Source organism: Otolemur garnettii, unplaced genomic scaffold, assembly GCF_000181295.1.
Source record: "Otolemur garnettii isolate 467f Iridium unplaced genomic scaffold, OtoGar3 scaffold00116, whole genome shotgun sequence".
NCBI classification, from domain to species: Eukaryota; Metazoa; Chordata; class Mammalia; order Primates; family Galagidae; genus Otolemur; species Otolemur garnettii.
In genome coordinates this window covers 645,246-665,698 of record NW_003852511.1, presented here as the reverse complement: position 1 = coordinate 665,698, position 20,453 = coordinate 645,246, and the positions used below count along the sequence as shown (strand labels likewise).

Here is a 20,453-nt window from a genome sequence, read left to right as displayed (position 1 = left end):
CCCCCGGCCCGCGGAGGCATGAAGCTCTGAGGCGGCCGCCGCCGCCACCGCCGTGCGGGACCCGAGGGCTCGGAAGCGGCCGGGCCGAGGGCGCGGGCTGCCGGCCTCCCTGAGGCGAGGGGTGGCGGCTGCATGGCTCTGTAGCGGCTCTTTTCTCTACCCCCGGCTCCCCGGCTCCGGGCGAGGCCGTCCGGCCGCTACCCCTCCTGCTCGGCCGCCGCCATGGCCAATGACAGCGGCGGGCCCGGCGGCCCGAGCCCGAGCGAGCGAGACCGGCAGTACTGCGAGCTGTGCGGGAAGATGGAGAACCTGCTGCGCTGCAGTCGCTGCCGCAGCTCCTTCTACTGCTGCAAAGAGCACCAGCGCCAGGACTGGAAGAAGCACAAGCTCGTGTGCCAGGGCAGCGAGGGCGGTCACGGAGCGGGCCCGCACCAGCACTCCGGCCCCGCGCCGCCGGCTGCCGCGCCGCCGCCCAGGGCTGGGGCCCGGGAAGCCAAGAAGGCAGTAGCGCTCCGGGACGGCGCCGCCGCATCGTCGGCCGCTCGGGACGCTGCCAAGGCGAAGGCCAAGCCCGCGGCCGACACCGCGGCGGCCGCGCCTCCGCCTCGCGCGGCCCCCGGCAGCCAGGGCCCGACGGCGGCGGCCGAGGCAGAGCCCGGGAAGGAGGAGCCGCTGGCCCGCCCGTCGCTGTGTCAGGAGAAGGCGAACCTGTGCCCCCCGAGCTACGCGCCCGGCGACGGGCTGAGCCACGGCGGCGGCCTGCGGCCCAACGGGCAGACGAAGCCGCTGCCGGCGCTGAAGTTGGCGCTCGAGTACATCGTGCCCTGCATGAACAAGCACGGTATCTGTGTGGTAGACGACTTCCTGGGCAAGGAGACAGGCCAGCAGATCGGCGACGAGGTGCGCGCTCTGCACGACACCGGCAAGTTCACGGACGGGCAGCTGGTCAGCCAGAAGAGCGACTCGTCCAAGGACATCCGGGGCGATAAGATCACCTGGATCGAGGGCAAGGAGCCCGGCTGTGAGACCATCGGGCTGCTCATGAGCAGCATGGACGACCTGATCCGCCACTGTAACGGGAAGCTGGGCAACTACAAAATCAATGGCCGGACGAAAGTAAGTGTGCGCCGGGGGCTTGCGCTGGACGTCCCTGCGCGGCGGGCAGCCTCTTCTGTGACTCGAACTGCTTAGGGGGAGGAACAGGATTCCTCTGTGTAAAGCGATTGCTTCTTGGGTAACACCCCATAAAGAAAACGGATATAATCCGTAGGTAGGTGCTTATCCAGTTAGCCTCCCTTCTCAGTGTCCACTACTTTCCACTTGCTGCCTGTTTCGCAAACTTTTCCCACTAATTGCATGGTTTTCTGGCTAAACTTAGGCACTACTATTTCCCTTTAACTTTACTGTTTTCTTTCTTTCACTCCACTATTGGACACAATTCAAATCTTTTTGGAGACATAGCCGCTCACTGGGGGATGTTAGAGTACCACCCAAGCCTAGTCGCTGTTTCTGCATCTGCCTTGTGTTTGTATAAACTCTTAAGTCCCTATGATTGAAACACTCATCACATTCTGATTTACAGTCCGATGCTGTGCGTTTAGTTAAGAATCTGCCAGCTGACCATCAAAAGGTAAATGTGAAATTAGACTTTAGTGCAAATACTGTATTCAGGAAGAGCTTGGCTGCTCCCCCCCTCCCCCTCTAATAGCTTTTATCCCTCTCCCTGTTCCTACTGTTTTGAAACCCACTACAAAACCGGGAAAGAAGTATTTCCGTTTTCTATCTCTCGGTGTAGGTAGGTTGCATTTTTAGCACAGGTTTCCTTTATTTGCTTTGTAAATGTAACCCTTCTGTTGAAAAAGAACTGTTTTGTAGCTTCCTGGGGACCCCTTCCCGCCCCCCTGCCCCACACACAATTGGAGCAGGAGGACTCATTTATAAATCTCAATTTGGTCTTTTGTTTTCTCTTTAGTGTTGTAATTTTTCTCCTAGCCAGTCTGTTCCCTCTTTCGTACCTCAATACGGTAAACAATAGATAGACTCACTCTTTACCCCTTAATACTCTATTGCAGTTCTTTTATTTTCCTTTCCAGATCTTAATTTTTTCTTGTATTTGGCTCCTCCAAGGCCACCCTTTTCCACCCTCTTCCACCATTAATCTGTGTCTGATTTGATGAGTTTTGAGACATTATCTTGGGAGATGTTTGTACACATTGACTCTTCCCAGTAGTTCTTTTGTGTGGGAATATGTGTCAGACCATGTGTTTTCACAATCAGTTGATTTTCAGGCTGCTTGAAAGGCTGAGCATAGGCAATGAAGAAAGTTATAAACATGAAAGTTTTGTGGAGAAAAATACAGTATAGTCTAATTTATGTATTGCCACTTCATTGCTGGATGAAGGCACGTGTCTTAATATCATATATTCTCAAAAATAATGAACAGTTGCATAAAATTAAAATGGAAGGAAACAGGATCAGTCTCATTCTTTCATGAGATTCTCACTAATGTATATATTTTTAAAATCCTTTGTCATGGATCAAATCATTTGAACAAAGTTGTGAACTCTAGAGCAGGAAAGAAATTAATTTGTGGGACTAGGGCTATGAAGATTGACCACAGTGTATAGTTGGGGCAGAAGCTTAAGTTGGAGTCATGAAGAAGATGACCAAAATTGATCTGTTTTCTTTAGTCAATTTAGTTATCCAAGTTAAGCTGAAGCTTTTTTCTGTGTTTCTGTTTTCACCTGTCCTTCTCAGGGAAAGGACAGCACAAGCCTGACTTTTAGGAAGTCACTTCTCCTAAGGGTGCTGTTAAAAAACAGCTGTCTCCCCCCCTCTCGAGTCCTAGTGGCTAAAGGAAACGGTATTTGGGATTTTAATTCTCTTACCTGTATATGTCATGTAATAAGGGACTAGCTGAAGGAAGAATGGATTTTAAACTCTTTGGATTTGATCTCGTGCTTATATTAATTTTAGAACAGAATTTTAGGTTCTATGAATGACCTTAGGGGATTCCTTTCCTTGTACTTTATTGGCTAAAAGAGTTTTTTGGTAATCATGTTTGAACATGTAATTTAAGTATTCCTAAAAAAAACAAGGGTGCTAGGCTTGGCACCTGTGGCTCAAGCGGCTCAGGCACCAGCCACATACACCTGAGCTGGCGGGTTCGAATCCAGCCCGGGCCTGCCAAACAACAAGGATGGCTGCAACCGAAAAATAGCCAGGCATTGTGGCAGGCGCCTGTAGTCCCAGCTACTTGGGAGGCGGAGGCAGGAGACTTGCTTGGGCCCAGGAGTTGGAGGTTGCTGTGAGCTGTGATGCCATGGTACCCTACCCAGGGCGACAGCTTGAGGCTCTGTCTCAAAAAAAAAAAAAAAAAAGAGATAGGATTGCAATAATCTTAATCCTGTAAAATAACTAGCATTATTCTAATTTAAGGAAATTTCAGGTCAGAATTGGCCTGAAACTTGAATACTTAGATACTATTTAAACTTAGGTCATTCAGGCATCAGGCTCATGCTTGTTCAATTACATTAGATATAGGTAGGTAGAATATCAGATGAGAAGATGTAGATTATCTAGTACACTACTGGAACTACAATTTTCTATCTATTTTGTTGATAGTGGGTGAATGGCATTTTCTTTTTATATGAATAATCATACTCTATGGTTGGGCTATATAAATTTTTCTATGGTTGGGCTATATAAATTTTTTTTATTAGGTGACTGGATAATGATGTGCAGTGTTTGTTTAAGATAGAAGTTTAAAAGCCACTTTGTACTTATCCACTTGAATCATGTTCATGCCAGTATGTTGCCATTAGGGTCTCTGAGTCTGACTCTTAACAAGTATGAGAATATGGTTATAGTGATTGCGGAGGGAGCCTTCAAGTAAGAATTTTATTATCTTTCATTACACACTGATTTTAAAAGTTACTTGCCTCAAAGGGGTAGTATTTTTCTCATTTTGACTTTGACAGTTGTAGGAAGGTTGGTGGTGTATAGATTATATTAGTACATGACATATATTATAGATTAGAAAAATATGACTCAGGAAGGTCAGTTTACTTGTTGAAAATTCTGCAGTATACCACGACTTAAATGCAGCATTTTGACTAAAAATCTTACGCTGTTTTTATTTACATTATCTGTATTTCATGTTCTTTGTGTATTGATCTCAGAGTCTGATAGTTTATCTCCTGATATGATATGTTATCTATATATGATTGGCTTTGGCTTATTCAGTACAGGCTTTGGTTTCTCTGGACTTGTTTCTTCAGACATGCTCATCTGGCCACTGTTTATCCAGCTACTTTAAAAAAGGAACCACAAGGGAAGGATGAAGTAATACAGCAGAAAAACAGAAACATAATTGTAGCCACTGATGTAATTGAGCTCTGGTTTCTACTTTCTCTGTTCTTCTTTTTGAGATTTTCCCCTTTTTGCCCTTAAATTGCCCCTTGAGTAAGTCATACATTTTTTTTTTCATAAAGAAGACTGACAGTGGTGTCCAGTAGAAAAGAACCATCATCTGCTGTTGCCACAAGTGTGCCTTGACTTAGGGTCTTAGGAAGAAGAGGAAAGCATGGGAGTGAGGCTCATGGGAAAATGTTGGAATTTCCTAGCCACTCTGAAGGAAAAAATTTGCCCATTGAAATAAAAATACTAGTATGATATACATAAAATTTTTTGGAAATTAATCTAAAACTTCATTTGTTCAGTTAAAATGTAACTAAAGAGAGGAGTAATAAAATAGGTTGAGACCAGTAAATAATAGATTACAGTACTAAGATTTTTCACTGTTACTATAGTTAATTGGTTAGCTCTGACTGATTATGGTTTTTAGAGGAAATAGAATGAAGAAAATTTTGCTGCTTTATTATTACTACCATAGAGATGTGCTGACAGTCCTCTTAGATGTTGAAAACAAAACTGACCCAGGAAGAACCTTCCCCAGAATCTGACCATGCTGGCATCCTGATCTCAAGAAATCCAGCCTCTAGAACAGCAGTTCTCACCCTGTGTGGGTTGTGACCGACAGGAACTATGTTAAAGGGTTGCAACATTAGGAAGGTTGAGAACCACTGCTCTAGAACTATGAGAGAATAAACTGTTGTTTAAACCTAAATAAGTAAATAAAAAACCAAACCAAATTTAGTTCTCTCTCTTCTTTTGCCAGTCTCTTTATTTTGGCATCCAGGATAAAGATAAACAGCATAAACAAGCAGCTTGCTTAATGGTTTAGTATTTACATTAGAATTCAAGATCAGAGTCAGTTATTCTTATGCCCAAAGGCTGAAAATAACTGCAGTTGCAGTGATTCTGCCACCTATAAAGGAGATTCATGTGGACTGAAAGGGTGGCCTTAATAGGTTGCAACAGAACCAAATTCAGCTTTGTAGGAGAACATTTTGTACAGTGAGTACAAAATCTTTAATCCTGAAGGGATTTTATTTTTAAATAAAATATTTTTTATATGTTTACTTGTAAGTCACAAAAATACTCTATAAAACCTTAGGAGGGAGAGGAGGTCATCTTAAAGATGATGGATTTTGTGTTGTTTTAAAATCTGGTTTAGGTCCTGGGTCTGTTTCTGTGTCCTTTGGCTAGTCTCTCTTTTTTTTTTTTTTTTTGCAGTTTTTGGCCGGGGCTGGGTTTGAACCCCCCACCTCTGGCATATGGGGCCAGTGCCCTTACTCCTTTGAGCCACAGGCACCTCTCTTGGCTAGTTTCTTAATCTCTGTGAACCTCAGTTCCTCCATTTGTAAAATGGTGTTAAAGGATACCTGTCTTTTCTGCCTCTTGTTGTGAGGAGTACATATAATGCTACATGTAAAACACTCTTTAGACAGTAAAGCCTAGAACTGTTAACTGTTGCTTCTCTCATTTAAAACATTTGCTGTTTCTAATCTGATCTTTTAAGAGTTCCTTGCTTTCTGTTTTTTACCCCTCTTTAGAGTTGAAGAAGGTTTAGCATATTCCCCCATTTTTTTGACCTAAACCACTTCTCCCCACCATATATACTTTTTTTTTTTAATAGAAGGATTAAGAGAAGTTTGTGACTTGTTCGGAGTTATAGAGCTGGTTAGTGAAAAAACCAACAGACATTTGATTGAATTTACACTGTATCTGTAACTTTATTATATACCTCTTGTAAAATTGCATGGTCCTACTTAATTTATTTTGGTATATTTCATGCATTATTGAAGATGTGCTTGAATATTTGTGACTTCCTTTTCTTTCTCCCTTTTATTTCTATTGTTCTCCACTTTGGCTTATCTGACATTTTAGCTTAAATTTTCTTCCTTTAGATAGTCCCTCCCTAATTTCTTAGATGTTCTTTAACCACTTTCCTCTGATACTATTTAAAGCCATTTTTCTCTGAAGCAGCCCTACTCTCTTTTGTTTCTGTAGTAGGAACTGTCTTTCCACTTCTGTATTTATGTTGATTCTGTTTTCCTTTCTCCTCTTCCCCCTTTGTTCTTCTCCCATGTCTTCTGAAGCCTCTGCCCTTCTCGTGTGCCTTTGGATTGATATTATCAGCTTAGTTGTTTTATTTTAATTTTTCACTTTAGGCCTTTAAAGCCTACACCGTCTATTTCAGTCTCCCTTTCATTTTAGCACATTCTTGGACCGTTTTCATAGGTACATTGTATTACTACTGAGCTTGCATTCTACCTCCTTTTCCACTATGGCCTTTTTTTTATACTTAGAACTTTATCCATGATTACCTGAAGGCATTGAGATAATTTATTGAGCCATATTCATAGTTTATCTTTGATTGTTATTCCTGTTAAAACTCCTCTATTCTAAAAAACAAAACAGTTCTTAGATGGTTAACTTAGATCTTCCTTTACAGAAGTTTATTTCATGCCTATTCCCTGGTCCAGACTCTGAATTGTTCTGTCACTTAAATTATAATTTTTTATACTTCATAATCACATTTTTGCATAACTAGTGCACAACTAGTTTTATCTCTGAAGAGCTTAGGCTGTATCTGCAGCCTCTCTTTGCTTGTTAAGATCGTGATAATATTTTCATGAGTTTGGAATTCTCCTTTTTCTTATTGTCCCAGATCTGATTTCCTTACCAAGGCAAAATACATGTGCTCTTGGTGTCCTGTTTTGGTAATATTTTCATTTGTTAATTCAACAAATAACTGAGTACCCTCCATCTATAAGCACCATTCTAGGAGCTAAGGATTCCTGAACAACAGTAACAAAGGAAAAGCCCGGACTCTCATGGAGCTTGAATTCAATTTAGAGGAGGGAGGACTGGGGAGGGACAGTCAGTAACAATGTATAAGTAATATGTGACATGTTAGGTGCTATGTGTTAAGACAAAAAATAAAAATGATAAGGACAGAGTGACTAGGGTACTATTTTATATAGGATTGATAAAATGGGATAATATTTAAATAGAAACTTGAATGAAGTGAGAGAGGCAGTTATGTGTATATGTAGAAGAACATTCCAAGTACAGGTATTTAATAGCAAATACAAAGGCTCTGACATGGAATGTGCTTGGTGTGTTTAAGAAAACAGCAAGGAAGCCTCTATGGTGATAGATAATGAAGGAGGGAGATGTGATCAAGGGGATTGGAAATGAAATCAGTGTGTGTAGGGTTTTGCCTTGGAGGCCATACCAAGGACTCACGAGTTTTATTGTGAGTGATTTGAAGGCCACTTAAAAGATGTTTATGAGTGCTATATGGCAGTAGACCTGAGGAGAAGGGTTTGTAGAAGCAGAAACACTAGTCAGGAAATTCTTTTTTTTTTTTGAGATTCTTACTTTATCTTCCTCAGTAGAGTGCCCTGGCATCATAGCTCATAGTAACCTCAAATTTTTAGGCTCAAGCAATTCTCTTGCCTCAGCCTCCTGAGTAGTTGAGACTATAGTCTCCCGCCACAGTGCCCGGCTATTTTTAGAGTTGGGGTTTTGTTCTTGCTTAGGCTGGTCTTGAACCCGTGAGCTTAGACAGTGCTCCCACCTCGGCCTCCCAGAGTGCTAGGATTACAGGCATGAGCCACCGTACCTGGCCCAGGACATTCTTAGAGTACCCTGCAAAGTAGATGATGAAGACTCAAATTAGAGTAATAGATAAGGAGGTTGTGAGAAGCAAGTTGAATTCTGGATATAATTTGAAAACAGAGTCATTGAGATTTTCTGATGGATTAGATGTGAAAGTATGAGAGAAAGGAAGAGTTGTGAATGACTTCTAGGTTTGGGGCTTGAGTGATTGGAAGGAAACTATTATCTTGCCTTAATGCATTATTTTTTCTTCTCTGACCCCACCTTTCCAGAGTTTCCATTTATAGTAGCTTACTGACACTTATTTCCCAGCCAAGGCCGCAGGACAAAAGTTCTATGCTCTACTTTTCCACATTCCTTCAGATTGGCTGCTCTTGCTGCTACTGCTTTTCACCTTACAGCCCCAATCGTTGCTTTTCCAAAGGCTTTATGGTGTTTTTTTGCAATATGCTCTCATCAGCTCTACCACTGGGCTGCATACAGAAATTACTGCAGGACACCTTGCAGCACTTGTGGTGTTATCTGTGTGTCTGTGCTTTCCTGAATGAACCACTCACTTAAGATGGCTTGTATATCTTTGAAAAAAGAAATAAACAGAGTCTGCAATTTAGGGGAATGTTGGGGAAAGCGGAATAGTTTGACATGAGCAAGCATAGGTTTAGATTTAATGTGAAAATAAAGTCAGAAATAAAACATTGTCATTTAAGCATGCTATTGAAAGTAAAACTGCTATAGAAAATTGAGAAGAGGTGGAATGATGATAAAATATAAAAAATGGTTCCATTGACTTATACAGATAGCAAGGCTATGTGATTGTGATAGCTTCCTAAACTTTTAAGTAAAGAAGGGAAAAGTTAATGACAGCTTAAGGACCATACTTGATGATCTGCAAAGGTATCAGAGATGTGTGAGCCCTTCATACCTTGATGTGAAACCCAGCTTTGGAATTACAAATGAAAGTACCAACTATCAATACTGAATACTGATAACTATTAAAATTAGAAGGTAGTATCCAAGATTTTTAAGCATAGGAAGGCTTGCTTTTTACTCTGAGGTGATTGGAGGGTCCCAAAAGTACAAGTAAACATTAGGTTATTGTATATGAAATGGTTTTTAAAAATTAAAACCTGGACAGGTGTGGTGGCTCACATCCCTAATCACAGTATTTTGAGAGACTGAAGTGGAAGGATTGCTTGAAGCTAGGAGTGTAATTTTTTTTTTTTTTTTTTAGTTTTTGGCTGGGGCTGGGTTTGAACCCATCACTTCTGGCATATGGGGCTGGCGCCCTACTCCTTTGAGCCACAAGTGCTGCCCCACTTTTTTTTTTGGACAGAGTCTCATTATGTTGCCCTCGGTAGCATGCCATGGCATCATAGCTCATAGCAATCTGTGAGCTATGGTCTTGGGCATAAGCAATTGCTTAAGGTCTTGGGCTTAAGCAATTCTTTTGCCTTAGCCTCTCAAATAGCAGGGACTACAGGTGCCCACCACAATGCCCAGCTAACCTGGAGTGTAATTTAAGACCAGCCTGGGCAATATAGTAAGACCTTGCCTCTATGGAAAATAAAAAAAATTAGTCGGCATGGTGGTGGGCATGAGTAGTAAGGCAGGAGGATCACTTGATCCCAGGAGTTGGAGGTTGCAGTGAGCTATGATGATGCCATTTCACTCCAGTCCAGGCAGCAAAGCGAGGCCCTGTCTCAAATAAATAAATTTGAAATTAAAACCTGAAGTTTAAAACATGAGCCATAGGACTTAGGAAGCTGCAATCTTATCTTGGTTGAAAAATTTCAATTTAAGACTAATTTCTCTATATATTAATAGGAAATATCAAATCTGACCAGTAAATTGAAAAGGACTAATTAGGAGTTTGCAAAATTAAAAGTTTGACCATCCATCTGCATTTTTTCTTGTTAATATTGATACTTTCAACTCTTACTTGTAAATGGTGACTAGAAGCCCTGATTGTACAGTTTTGTTATATAATTATCTTCTGTCTTCAGGCATGTTTTACCTTCTGTGATGTCTTGTACTGATATCTCTTAGCACTACTCGGAAAGATGTTTTGAAAATTGCTTTTTCTTTATTTTCTAGTTTTTATTTTACTATGGAATATATTGAGTATTGATTTTTTTCATTTACTTTTAAAAAATTTTTATTGAAAATTACTTTTTTTTGGAGACAGAGCCTCAAGCTGTCCCCCTGGGTAGAGTGCTGTGGCATCACAGCTCACAGCAACCTCCAACTCCTGGGCTCAAGCGAGTCTCCTGCCTCAGCCTCCCAAGTAGCTGGGACCACAGGCTCCTGCTACAACGCCTGGCTGTTTTTTTTGGTTGCAGCCGTCATTGTTGTTTGGCAGGACCAGGCTGGATTCGAACCCGCCACCTTAGGTGTATGTGGCTGGCGCCTTAGCCCTTGAGCTACAGGCACCTAGCCTGAAAATTGCTTTTTAATTAGCTTATCTGAACCCTAAATTTTCCTTTTTTAGATAGTCCCTCCTTAATTTCCTTAGATGTTCTTTATCCACTAAGTCTTTCCTCCAACATTATTTAAAGCCATTTTTCTCAGAACTTGGCCCACCCTTTCTTGTTTCCTTAATAGGAACTGTGTTCCTACTTTGCACTTCTTATTTACAAATTCATTTTGTTTTACTTTCTTTTTTCCCCTCTTTCAAGCTTAAAATCTCTTTGTTCTTCTCCCATGTGTTTAATAGCACAATAGCACTATTAACCACTCACCTTTAAAATGTCTGGCTACTCATTTACTAGCCTGGGTCTTAGCCTTTCAGTTACAGCAGAAACTCTGTAAGTTGACCCCCCAAGGGATTATAACAAACTGGTAAGCATACCAGAGGTGGTCAACATAAGGAAATAGGCCTGCTGTGCTGATATGTACATGTGGTGCATGTCTGGTCAACTTAAGGAGGGAGTCAGTGTAGGGGGGTGATCAACTATATATTTTTTGTCTTTATATTTGTCAAACTTTTCTTTTTTTTCCCTCAACTACTAACTGTAGTTTTTTCTCTAAAGTTCAGTTCTTAACTTTGTGCTTATCAGTATCCACAGAGACATGCATGTTAGGGAGAACTTGAAAACACATATAGGTGTACCATATTTCTAGGTTTTCTTTCTTAGCTTGTCATTGTCTGTTGCTGTGTAACTTAGAGGCTTAAAACAACACACATTTATGATGCTGTAGTTTTGTAAATCAGGAATCTGGGTATAGGCTGGTTGCATCCTTTGCTTCACTGTTTCTCACAAGTATGCAGTCAGGACAATGGTCAGGGTCTGTGCTTTCCTCTGAAAGCTTGAATGGGGAAGAATCTGCTTCCAGGGTCACTCACTGATTATTGACAGAGTTCAGTTCCTGGTGGGTCGTTGGATTGAGGGCTTCAGTTCCTTGCCATGTCAGCCTTTCTAACATGGCGGCTTGCTTCAACAAAGTATGCAAGCCAAAAAGGCTATCTAGCATGACTGAAGTCCCAGTCTCTTATAATCATTGAAGTGACATCCCATTATTTATGTGATATTCTTCTGGTTTGAAGCAAGTCACTGGGTTCATTCCACATTCAAGGGGAAGGCATTATATAAGGGTGTGAGTATCATTTTTTTTTTTTTTTTAAGAGGCAAGGTCTCACTGTGTTCCCCAAGCAGGGGTGGTCTCAAACTGCTGGCCTCAAGCAGTCCTCCTGCTTTGGCAGCTCAAAGTGCTGGTATTAGGGGCCTGAACACCAGTTCTGAAGTTTGTTCTTCCTTTGTGGTGTCCTTTCTGGTCTGTGGTTTGTCTTCTCCTTTTGTTCCAGTCTCCTTTTTCTCCCTGGGTAGTCTCATGCACTTACAGTAGCACAGCTACCATAGTTAGTTTGCCTATGTTCAAACTCTTGTGCTACTATTTAATTGCTCTCCGATTTTAGGTAGATTTTCTGGCAGTTAACAAGTGAACTTCCTCATCAGTATGATAGCAGTTAATAATAGTGTCTAATTCAATAATGAGTTTGTTTGAGGATAGATGAGGTAATACCTAAGAAATGTTCAGTAGGGCAGTGCCTGTGGCTCAGTGGGTAGGACACCGGTCCCTTATACCAAGGGTGGTAGGTTTGAACCCGGCCCCAGCCAAACTGCAACAAAAAATAGCCGGGCATAGTGGCAGGCGTCTATAGTCCCAGCTACTTGGGAGGCTGAGGCAAGAGAATCGCTTAAGCCCAGGAGTTGGAGGTCGCTGTGAGCTGTGATGCCACAGTACTCTACCGAGAGTGATAAGAAATGTTCAGTAGATAATCTGTGTTCAATAAATATTAGCTATAACTGTATAACAATAGTAGTAGTAACAGCAGTCATGACTTCAGCTATTAAGATTTATTAAAGACTTCTTGATTTATCTGTTACCCTGGCATTTGTAGAGGGCCGATGGCCATCTCCACCTGAATTTTCTGTTAGTATTGCAAATTCAGCATGATTAAGACTGAAGTTTCCCTTTGTTGGAAGGGATGAGGGTTGATAAGGTTGTCTAAGGAGATGGAGGAAGGTTTAAACTTGATCCTGTCTGTGAACCTTATTTATTTCTTCAACAAGTGTCCAGGTCACAGAGTAATTCTTTTTTTTTTTTTTTTTTTTGAGACAGAGCCTCAAGCTGTCCCCCTGGGCAGAGTGCCATGGCATTACAGCTCACAGCAACCTCCAACTCCTGGGCTCAAGCGAGTCTCCTGCCTCCGCCTCCCAAGTAGCTGGGACCACAGGCGCCCGCCACAACGCCCGGCTGTTTTTTGGTTGCAGCCATCATTGTTGTTTGGCGGGTCCGGGCTGGGGATTCGAACCCGCCACCTTAGGTGTACGTGGCTGGCGCCTTAGCCGGTTGAGCTATAGGCGCCGAGCCGTCACAGAGTAATTCTTTCTGCCCTTCTGCTGTCTTACTGTCTGAGGGAAAAACAACACTGAACTTGTAATTCCAGGTGTGATGGATGTTTATGAGATAGATGTACAGGATCCTATGAGAGCATGGGGGAGGAGACTTAACTTTGTCTTAGGTCAGGAAAGGTTTTCTGGAAGGAGTAGTTACTTAGCCTGAGACTTCTGAAGGGTGAGTTGGAGTTAAGTCCATTGAAAGTCTCTAGACCTGGAAAGGAACATATTTTCTTTAATCAGCATGAAAATTTTACTTATTTAAAAAATTATTTCTTGGGTGGCACCTGTGGCTCAAAGGAGTAGGGCGCCAGCCCCATATGCTGGAGGTGGTAGGTTCAAACCCAGCCCTGGCCAGAAAAAAAAAACCAACAATAAATAAATAAATCAATAAATAATAAAAAATTATTTCTTGGCTCGGTGTCTGTAGCTCAAGTGGCTAAGGCGCCAGCCACGTACACCAGAGCTGGTGGGTTCAAATCCAGCCCGGCCCTGCCAAACAACAATGACAACTATAACCAAAAAATAGCTGGGTGTTGTGGCGGGCACCTGTAGTCCCAGCTGAGACGAGGCTGGGGCCTTGGGAGGCTGAGGCAAGAGGATCACTTAAGCCCAAGAGTTTTCGGTTGCTGTTAGCAGTGACACCATGGCACTCTACCGAGGGCAACAGCTTGAGACTCTGTCTCAAAAAAAAAAAAAAAATTATTATTTCTTACCTGTCTTGTTTCTCATTCCCATTTATACTTTCCTATTAAAACCTTTCTTCATCTCTGTCCTAGGTTGTTATAAAAGCCTAATTTATTTTCTTTTTGTATCTTTTCTTTCCAGTGTTTTCTGTCCATTGCTACTTTTTTAAAAGAACATTTCATTTCCTGCTCTGTACTTTCTGTTCCAGCCACAGGCACCTACTTGCAGGTCCCCAAATTTACCTTCATTTTCTACCTCTTGTATTTCCTCAGCTCTTTTCATGTGGAAAATGGTGGGAGGTTCTCTAACTTGCTTCTTGCTCCCCTTTCTCTAAGCATGATCAACTTTGCCCCATCCATTGCCCTGGTACTTCCCATCTCTAAAAGCACAATCTTCATAGTGGTGAGTTTCCAGCCCTTTTTCTTTACTGCTGTCAGCCGCTTGAGGAGAGAACCTCTGTCTTACATTGATTGGTATGCTCAGCATCTTGCACCCCCAGACCCAGTAAGTATTATATTTGAATTTTCACTTCACTATGCTAATCAAGATTTTCATCACTTTCTTCTTGGATTGTTATACAGTATTATATACAATATCACTTTTTCCCCTAATTTGTTTTTTTACGTGTACTATTCACATCCAGCCTATATAAAGTTACCAAGACTTAGCCAGGAGTGGCAGCTAAAGCCTGTAATTCTAGCACTCTGGGAGGCCAAGGTGGGAACATTGCTTGAACTCAGGAATTAGAGACCAGCCTGAGCAAGAGTGAGACCCAGACTCTACTAACGTTAGAAAAATTAGCTGGGCATTGTGGGTGTCTGTAGTCCTAGCTGCTCAGGAGGCTGAGGCAAGAGGATGACTTGAGCTTAGGAGTTAGAGACCAGTCTAAGCAAGAGTGAAACCCTGTCTCTACTAAAATTAGAAAAATTAGCCAGGCATTGTGGTGGATGCCTGCAATCCCTGCTCCTTGGGAGGCTAAGGCAAGAGGATCGCTTGAGCTCAGGAAGTTTGAGCTTGCTGTGAGCTAAGCTGATGCCACGACACTCTAGCCTGGGCAAAAGCATGAGACTCTGTCTCAAAAAAATAAATAAAGTTATCAACACTTAGAAAAGTCTTGAGAGATTTGTTTAAAGGATATAGTTTGATTCTTAGGCACTCCTCCTGCTTCTCTTGCTTCTTCCCAGTAAGACCATCTGTGAATTGACTGATTTACCACTCCTGTACCCTGCCCAATAATTCAGATCTTGAATTCAGATCTGAGAATGGTTGTCCCATTCTCAGTTATTTTCCTGAACTCTGAATGTCTGTTGATCTTTTTTCTCAAAAACCTTATATACCTTCTATTGCTAACGTATCTTCTCCAGAGAGTTACAAAGGCAAGGGAACTGTTTTACACTAGTCCGTCTTATGCAAAAGACCTTTCGTTATTGTTCTTGTTATATACAGTATTATTCACATGTTAACACTTGGTGAATTGCCCTTACCTCCGCTTCACTACTGTTCCATGCAGTTTCTAAAACTACAGTGAGACATTTTAAAAGTTTGAGAGTTTTTGTCCTATTGTGGTTTAGCTCTCCTTTCTATGCTTGCTATGCTGTTTCTAGTCCCTAATTTTCCAGATAAAAATAACCTAGGCCAGCATGGCCTAGGCTATTTTTAACTCCCAAGTACTGGGAGAAAGGTCTGCCTTGAAGGTGAAAATGAAGTTTTATGCCACCATCTTGGCCAAAGTTAGTTGATCAGGTACAAATTATGCTAGAGCCCTGCACATCCATAGATCTCCAGGCAGTAGGGCTCACATATCTTACCTCCCTCATCTCCACCAGTGGCATGAGAATCCCCAGGAAAAGAGTCAGTTTGAAACAAAACAGCATAATAGACATGATGTTATCTGTATACACCCTTCTGCATGACCTAGAAAAGCATGTAGACAAAAGCAAGCAGACATCAAGTTCAACATTGATAGCACATGATTGATGTGCAAAGTAAAATTTTCAAGAGCAAAATTTTAAATTTCTAAAATTATCATGGCTTTAATTTGATTTTAGAACTGTAATTTATTCAAGATTTCACATACATGAAAAGAGGGTTTAAGAGTTATATTTAACCAAAGAGGGCATGATTTAAATAAGATGAGAAATATTTCTTTTACAATCAGAAATGTGGTATTAACTACATTCCCAATTTCAAGAATTTAATCATTGTGGGGGGAAGCAGTTGATTTAACTGTATTAAAAGAGGGCAGTTAATGGGGCAGCGCCTGTGGCTTAAGGAGTAAGGCGCCGGCCCCATATACTGGAGGTGGCGGGTTCAAACCCAGCTCCGCGCCAAAAAAAAAAAAAAAAAAAAGTTAAAAAAAAAAAGAGGGCATTTAATGGAGTGCAGGTTATAGGAACTTGGCAGTGTTAAAGGTCATTTGATTTGGTGTTTGAATACATTCAAATATTTTTATTCTTAAGGAAAAAAAGCTTCACTTGCCAATTGTGCTTAGTTTTGAACTTAGAATGTGCTTTCATTCTTTGCTTACTGGGTTGGTAAGGATAGTAGCCTGAGAGTTAATAGGTACTGTAGATAATTTGTGTGCAAAGAATGGTTGTATTTTTGGGTGGTTGCAACTCAGTGCATTTTGGAATAAAATTTCTTGAATAAAGAAATTTTTAGCTCAAAGTTATGTGTGATAATAAAATAGCACCCTTCTGAAACTGAGAAGTGTTACTCAAGGTAGTCATGTAAACTAGTGTTTCATAACTTTGTTTTGCTTATGGACTCCTTTAGAAGTCTAGTGGAAGCTGTGGACTCTAAAAATGAACATAATACATGCAAAGGTTTGCTTAGAACAGTAGTCCATCCATAGGCCCTATGTTAAAAACCCCTGTTGTTATAAGACAGTTCCAAAAAAACACAAACCAAAACAAACACAAAAACATTTTTAAGCATTTCATATTAAGTAATGATAGAATAAGGTTTTATGTGTATTCACTTATTACTCTTGTCTTTTACAGGCGTCCTCAAACTATGGCCCGTGGGCCATATGCAGCCTGCCTAGGACATTTATCTGGCCCGCCGGGTGTTTTTGCCGTTGCTGCCTGTCCTGCTTAGCAGCCAACTCGTCCCAGGGACTGCAGTCTGGCCCTCCAACGGTCTGAGGGACAGTAAACTGGCCCTCTATTTAAAAAGTTTGAGGACCCCTGCTTTAGAACTATGCTTTGAAATTCCCCAACCCCCATGATAGTACTCAATTTAAATTATAGAGACCCAGATAAAGGAATGGAAATTATAACTTTTAGCTAGTGGTATGCACACAGACTGCTGAAGGATGTTTGTACAGTCTGGTCATAGAACAAAACAGAGTTGACTGGTATGTACCAGGATGGTAGCCATGACTTAGTGATAATGTCTTATCTGAAGGGCATACCTCTCCAGACACCTTTGCTAGGTTAATCCTTGCTTTAGAATTCTCTATATGCAGTTTTGCAGTAAAAGACTTAAGAGTCTTATCACTAAGATTAACACTGGCTTGTGATTTTTTTTTTTCCCTTTTCCTTCTTCTCCTTTACACTGTCCTGCCCCCTGCTCCCATTGTACAGGTGCTTGTGTGTTTTGCATTTGTTGTTGTTTTTACTTGTAACTGGCATTTCAATAATATTGACCTGAAATTAAAAAAAAAAAAAAAGCTTTGGGATTATCTTATTAACAAAAATGCAACTAAAATTCATAGATTGGTTTTGTTTATATTAGTTCCTATAACTGTGAATATCTGAAGTATCTCTGGATACTTTTGGTAGAAAGTATCTTTAAGATGTGCAAAAATGGTTCTATTGCTAGTTTTCAGAACTGTGCTTTGATGTTGCGCAGTGCCTATAAGGTTTTCCTTTAATGTTTGCCTGCTCGAAAAATTCTTCAGGTGTTTCTTCTTCTTAGAATGTCTAGGGGGAGGGAGAATAGTGGAGAAAATGTGGGGAAAAGCAGAAGTCAAGAGGGGGAGTGGGACCTGCTACTCTTGCTGTGGATTCTTGGCATCTGGCCGTCTTAGCACTGAGCGAGTCTCTCAGCAACTCTCTCAGTCTCTCCATCTGTGAAATGGGAATAATGCTGACCTGAGTGGCAGATGTTAAATAAGTGATTATTTGGAAGGAGCTTTTTAAAAAAGTAATTATATTTTGAGTTCTCAGCAGTGCCTTTTCAGATATTAGGACTTGGCTTTGGTTGTCCTTAACTCTAAACACTTCTATTCATCATGTTGGTTAATATTATATCAAGTTAAAATTCAGTTTTAGATTTAGAATTCTTGACTTGCTTTTACTGGTGTATCAGAACCTTATTTTTAATTAAAACCAATCTTTTGTTGCTTAGGCAGTTGGCGCATAGCCTTGGCACTGTGAGAAAGGAAACTGGCCAGTTGATAGGGTGTCTTGAACTGAACTTGAGATAGTTGTGTTACCTCATGGGTAATGAAATAACTCAGGCTGAGGAACACGTTGATCAAAGGATCTTTCTCTCTCCATGCCCTCTCCCTTAGCAGAATGAAGTCAATAAATATTTTATTTATAATCATGAATTTATTTAAGCTGCATTAAAAATTGAAATCATTAGATTAATTTTGGAAGCTAGTGGTGCATACAGAAAAACTACAATTATTGGATCAAATCTCACACAAATGATTTTATATTTATTTTATAGGTCTTAACTGATGTAAGTATAGACTTGATTGTTTTAGAGTTTTATATTACTTAGTATTTATTGACAATATAATCTATAACCTAACAGGAAGCCATAAAAACAAAATACTGTAAGTTATTTGTTTCTTTCCTAAAATGATGGGGGGCATGAGGGAACTTGCCTATTTTTTAGTCATGTTTTATGGTTTCTTTACCCTTAATAATGCCTTTTAAGTGGCATTTGTCACATTTGTAGAATTACCTTGGTGCCTGTACTAATGAATTTGACTCACAAAGTAATTGTGCTCGTAGTAAAAAAATGCATTTTAAGAAGTCTTTGTTGCCCTTCATTTAAGAAATTACAGGGCGGCGCCTATGGCTCAAGGAGTAGGGCGCTGGCCCCATATGCTGGGGGTGGCGGGCTCAAGCCCGGCCGTGGCTAAAAAAAAAATAAAGAAGAAGAAGAAATTACATGTGGGCTTGGCTCCCATAGCACAGTGGTTACAGCGCCAACCACCTACACTGAGGCTGGCGGGTTCGAACCTGGCCTAGGCCAGGTAAACAACAATGACAACTGTAACAAAAAATAACTGGGCATTGTGGCAGGCGCCTGTAGTCCCAGCTACTTGGGAGACTCAGGCAAGAGAATTGCTTAAGCCCAAGAGTTTGAGGTTGCTATGAGCTGTGAAGCCATAGCACTCTACCTAGGGTGACATAGTGAGACTCTGTCTCAAAAAAACACAAAATTAGATGTGGATTCCACACTTGTTTCTAAAATTGATTATTCTTGACATTTTTAACAGTCCAAACATGAAAACATTAAGATATAAAGTACTCAGATATTGAAGGGAGTAGCTTTTTTAGTGTTGTCATTGGATAAAATTATTTGGTCATTTACAAAGAAAATGAAGATTATTGTTTGAAAATAAGGAATTGAAGGAGAAATGAAGTTAAATTACATGTGTTTATATCTGTACATATTTTTTTTTAATCTCTTGCCTCAGGCTCCCAAGTAGGTGGAACTACAGGCGCCTACCATAACACCCAGCTATTTTTTGTTGTTGTTGTTGTAGTTGTCATTGTTGTTCAGCTGGCCTGGGCCAGGTATGAACCTGCTAGCCTTGGTGTATGTGGCTGGTTCAGTAACCACTGTGCTGTGGGCACCAAGCCATATGTCTGTATTTTTCTTACGTAAATATATATTATCTACATATGTAAGAGTAATTGATTTGAATTACATAATACTTTGAATAATTTAATAATGTAGCTTAAATATTTGATAATTGCAGCATTTGCTATCTTTTCAGTTTGGGAATTGCATGTATATTTTAACTGTAAAAAATCTGGAAAAGAGGTTGTTGCTTTGTGACTTTGTATGTTTTCTGGTCATAAATATTATACAGTGGTCCAAAATACATGAAACAAAAACTGACAGAATGGAAAGGAGCACTAAATGAATTACAGTTATAGCTATAGATTTCAATACTTCTTTCTCTATACTTACTAGAACAAATGGAAAGTCAGTAAGTATATAGAAGATTTGAATGCCTTCAACCAACTTAACCTGAGTCATGTCTATTTGCATCAACAGCATAAAACATTCTTTGTAAGCACACATGGGACATTCACCAGAATAGACCAATGTGCTGGGCTATCAATAAGTTTCAATCAACTTAAAAAGATTAAAATCATAGAGAACATGTTCTCCAGCCATAATGGAATTAATTTAGAAATCAGTAATAGAAATCTTCAACGTCCTGTATATGTAGATGGACATTAAACAACACATTCCTAAGTAACCTGTGGGTCAAAGGAGAAATAGGTATGGGTTGATTAAACAGGATTAAGAGTTCAGAAATAGACCCTTCATTCATATAATTAGTTTTTTTTTTTTTTTTAAATAAAGATACCAAGGTAAGTCAATGCTGGATAGGATTTTTTTCTTTTTCTTTTTCTTTTTTTTTTATTGAATGGTAACTACATTAATGCACGTCCAGGGTACAGTGTGGGGTTTTCACACACAGTCCGAAACCCTTCCATCAAACTGGTTAACATAGTCTTCATGTCATTTTCTTAGTTATTATTTTAAAACGTTCACATTCTACTCTTAGAAAGATTCACTTGTACCCTTGTAAGATAAACCTCAGAAGTGATCCCTCCAATCCCTCTCCCTCCCCCC

The 20,453-nt window shown here is 40.6% G+C and overlaps 1 protein-coding gene across 1 annotated transcript in view; it reads left to right on the top strand.

The window, feature by feature from the left end:
- Window positions 1-6: 6 nt before the first annotated feature.
- EGLN1 (egl-9 family hypoxia inducible factor 1) overlaps window positions 7-20,453 on the top strand; it is a 55,751-nt gene continuing 35,304 nt past the window's right edge. Inside the window, exon 1 of the mRNA XM_003797426.3 lies at window positions 7-1,116. Within this exon, the coding sequence (XP_003797474.1) occupies window positions 223-1,116 (894 nt within the window). The 5' untranslated portion in view covers window positions 7-222. The remainder of the gene's footprint in view (window positions 1,117-20,453) is intronic.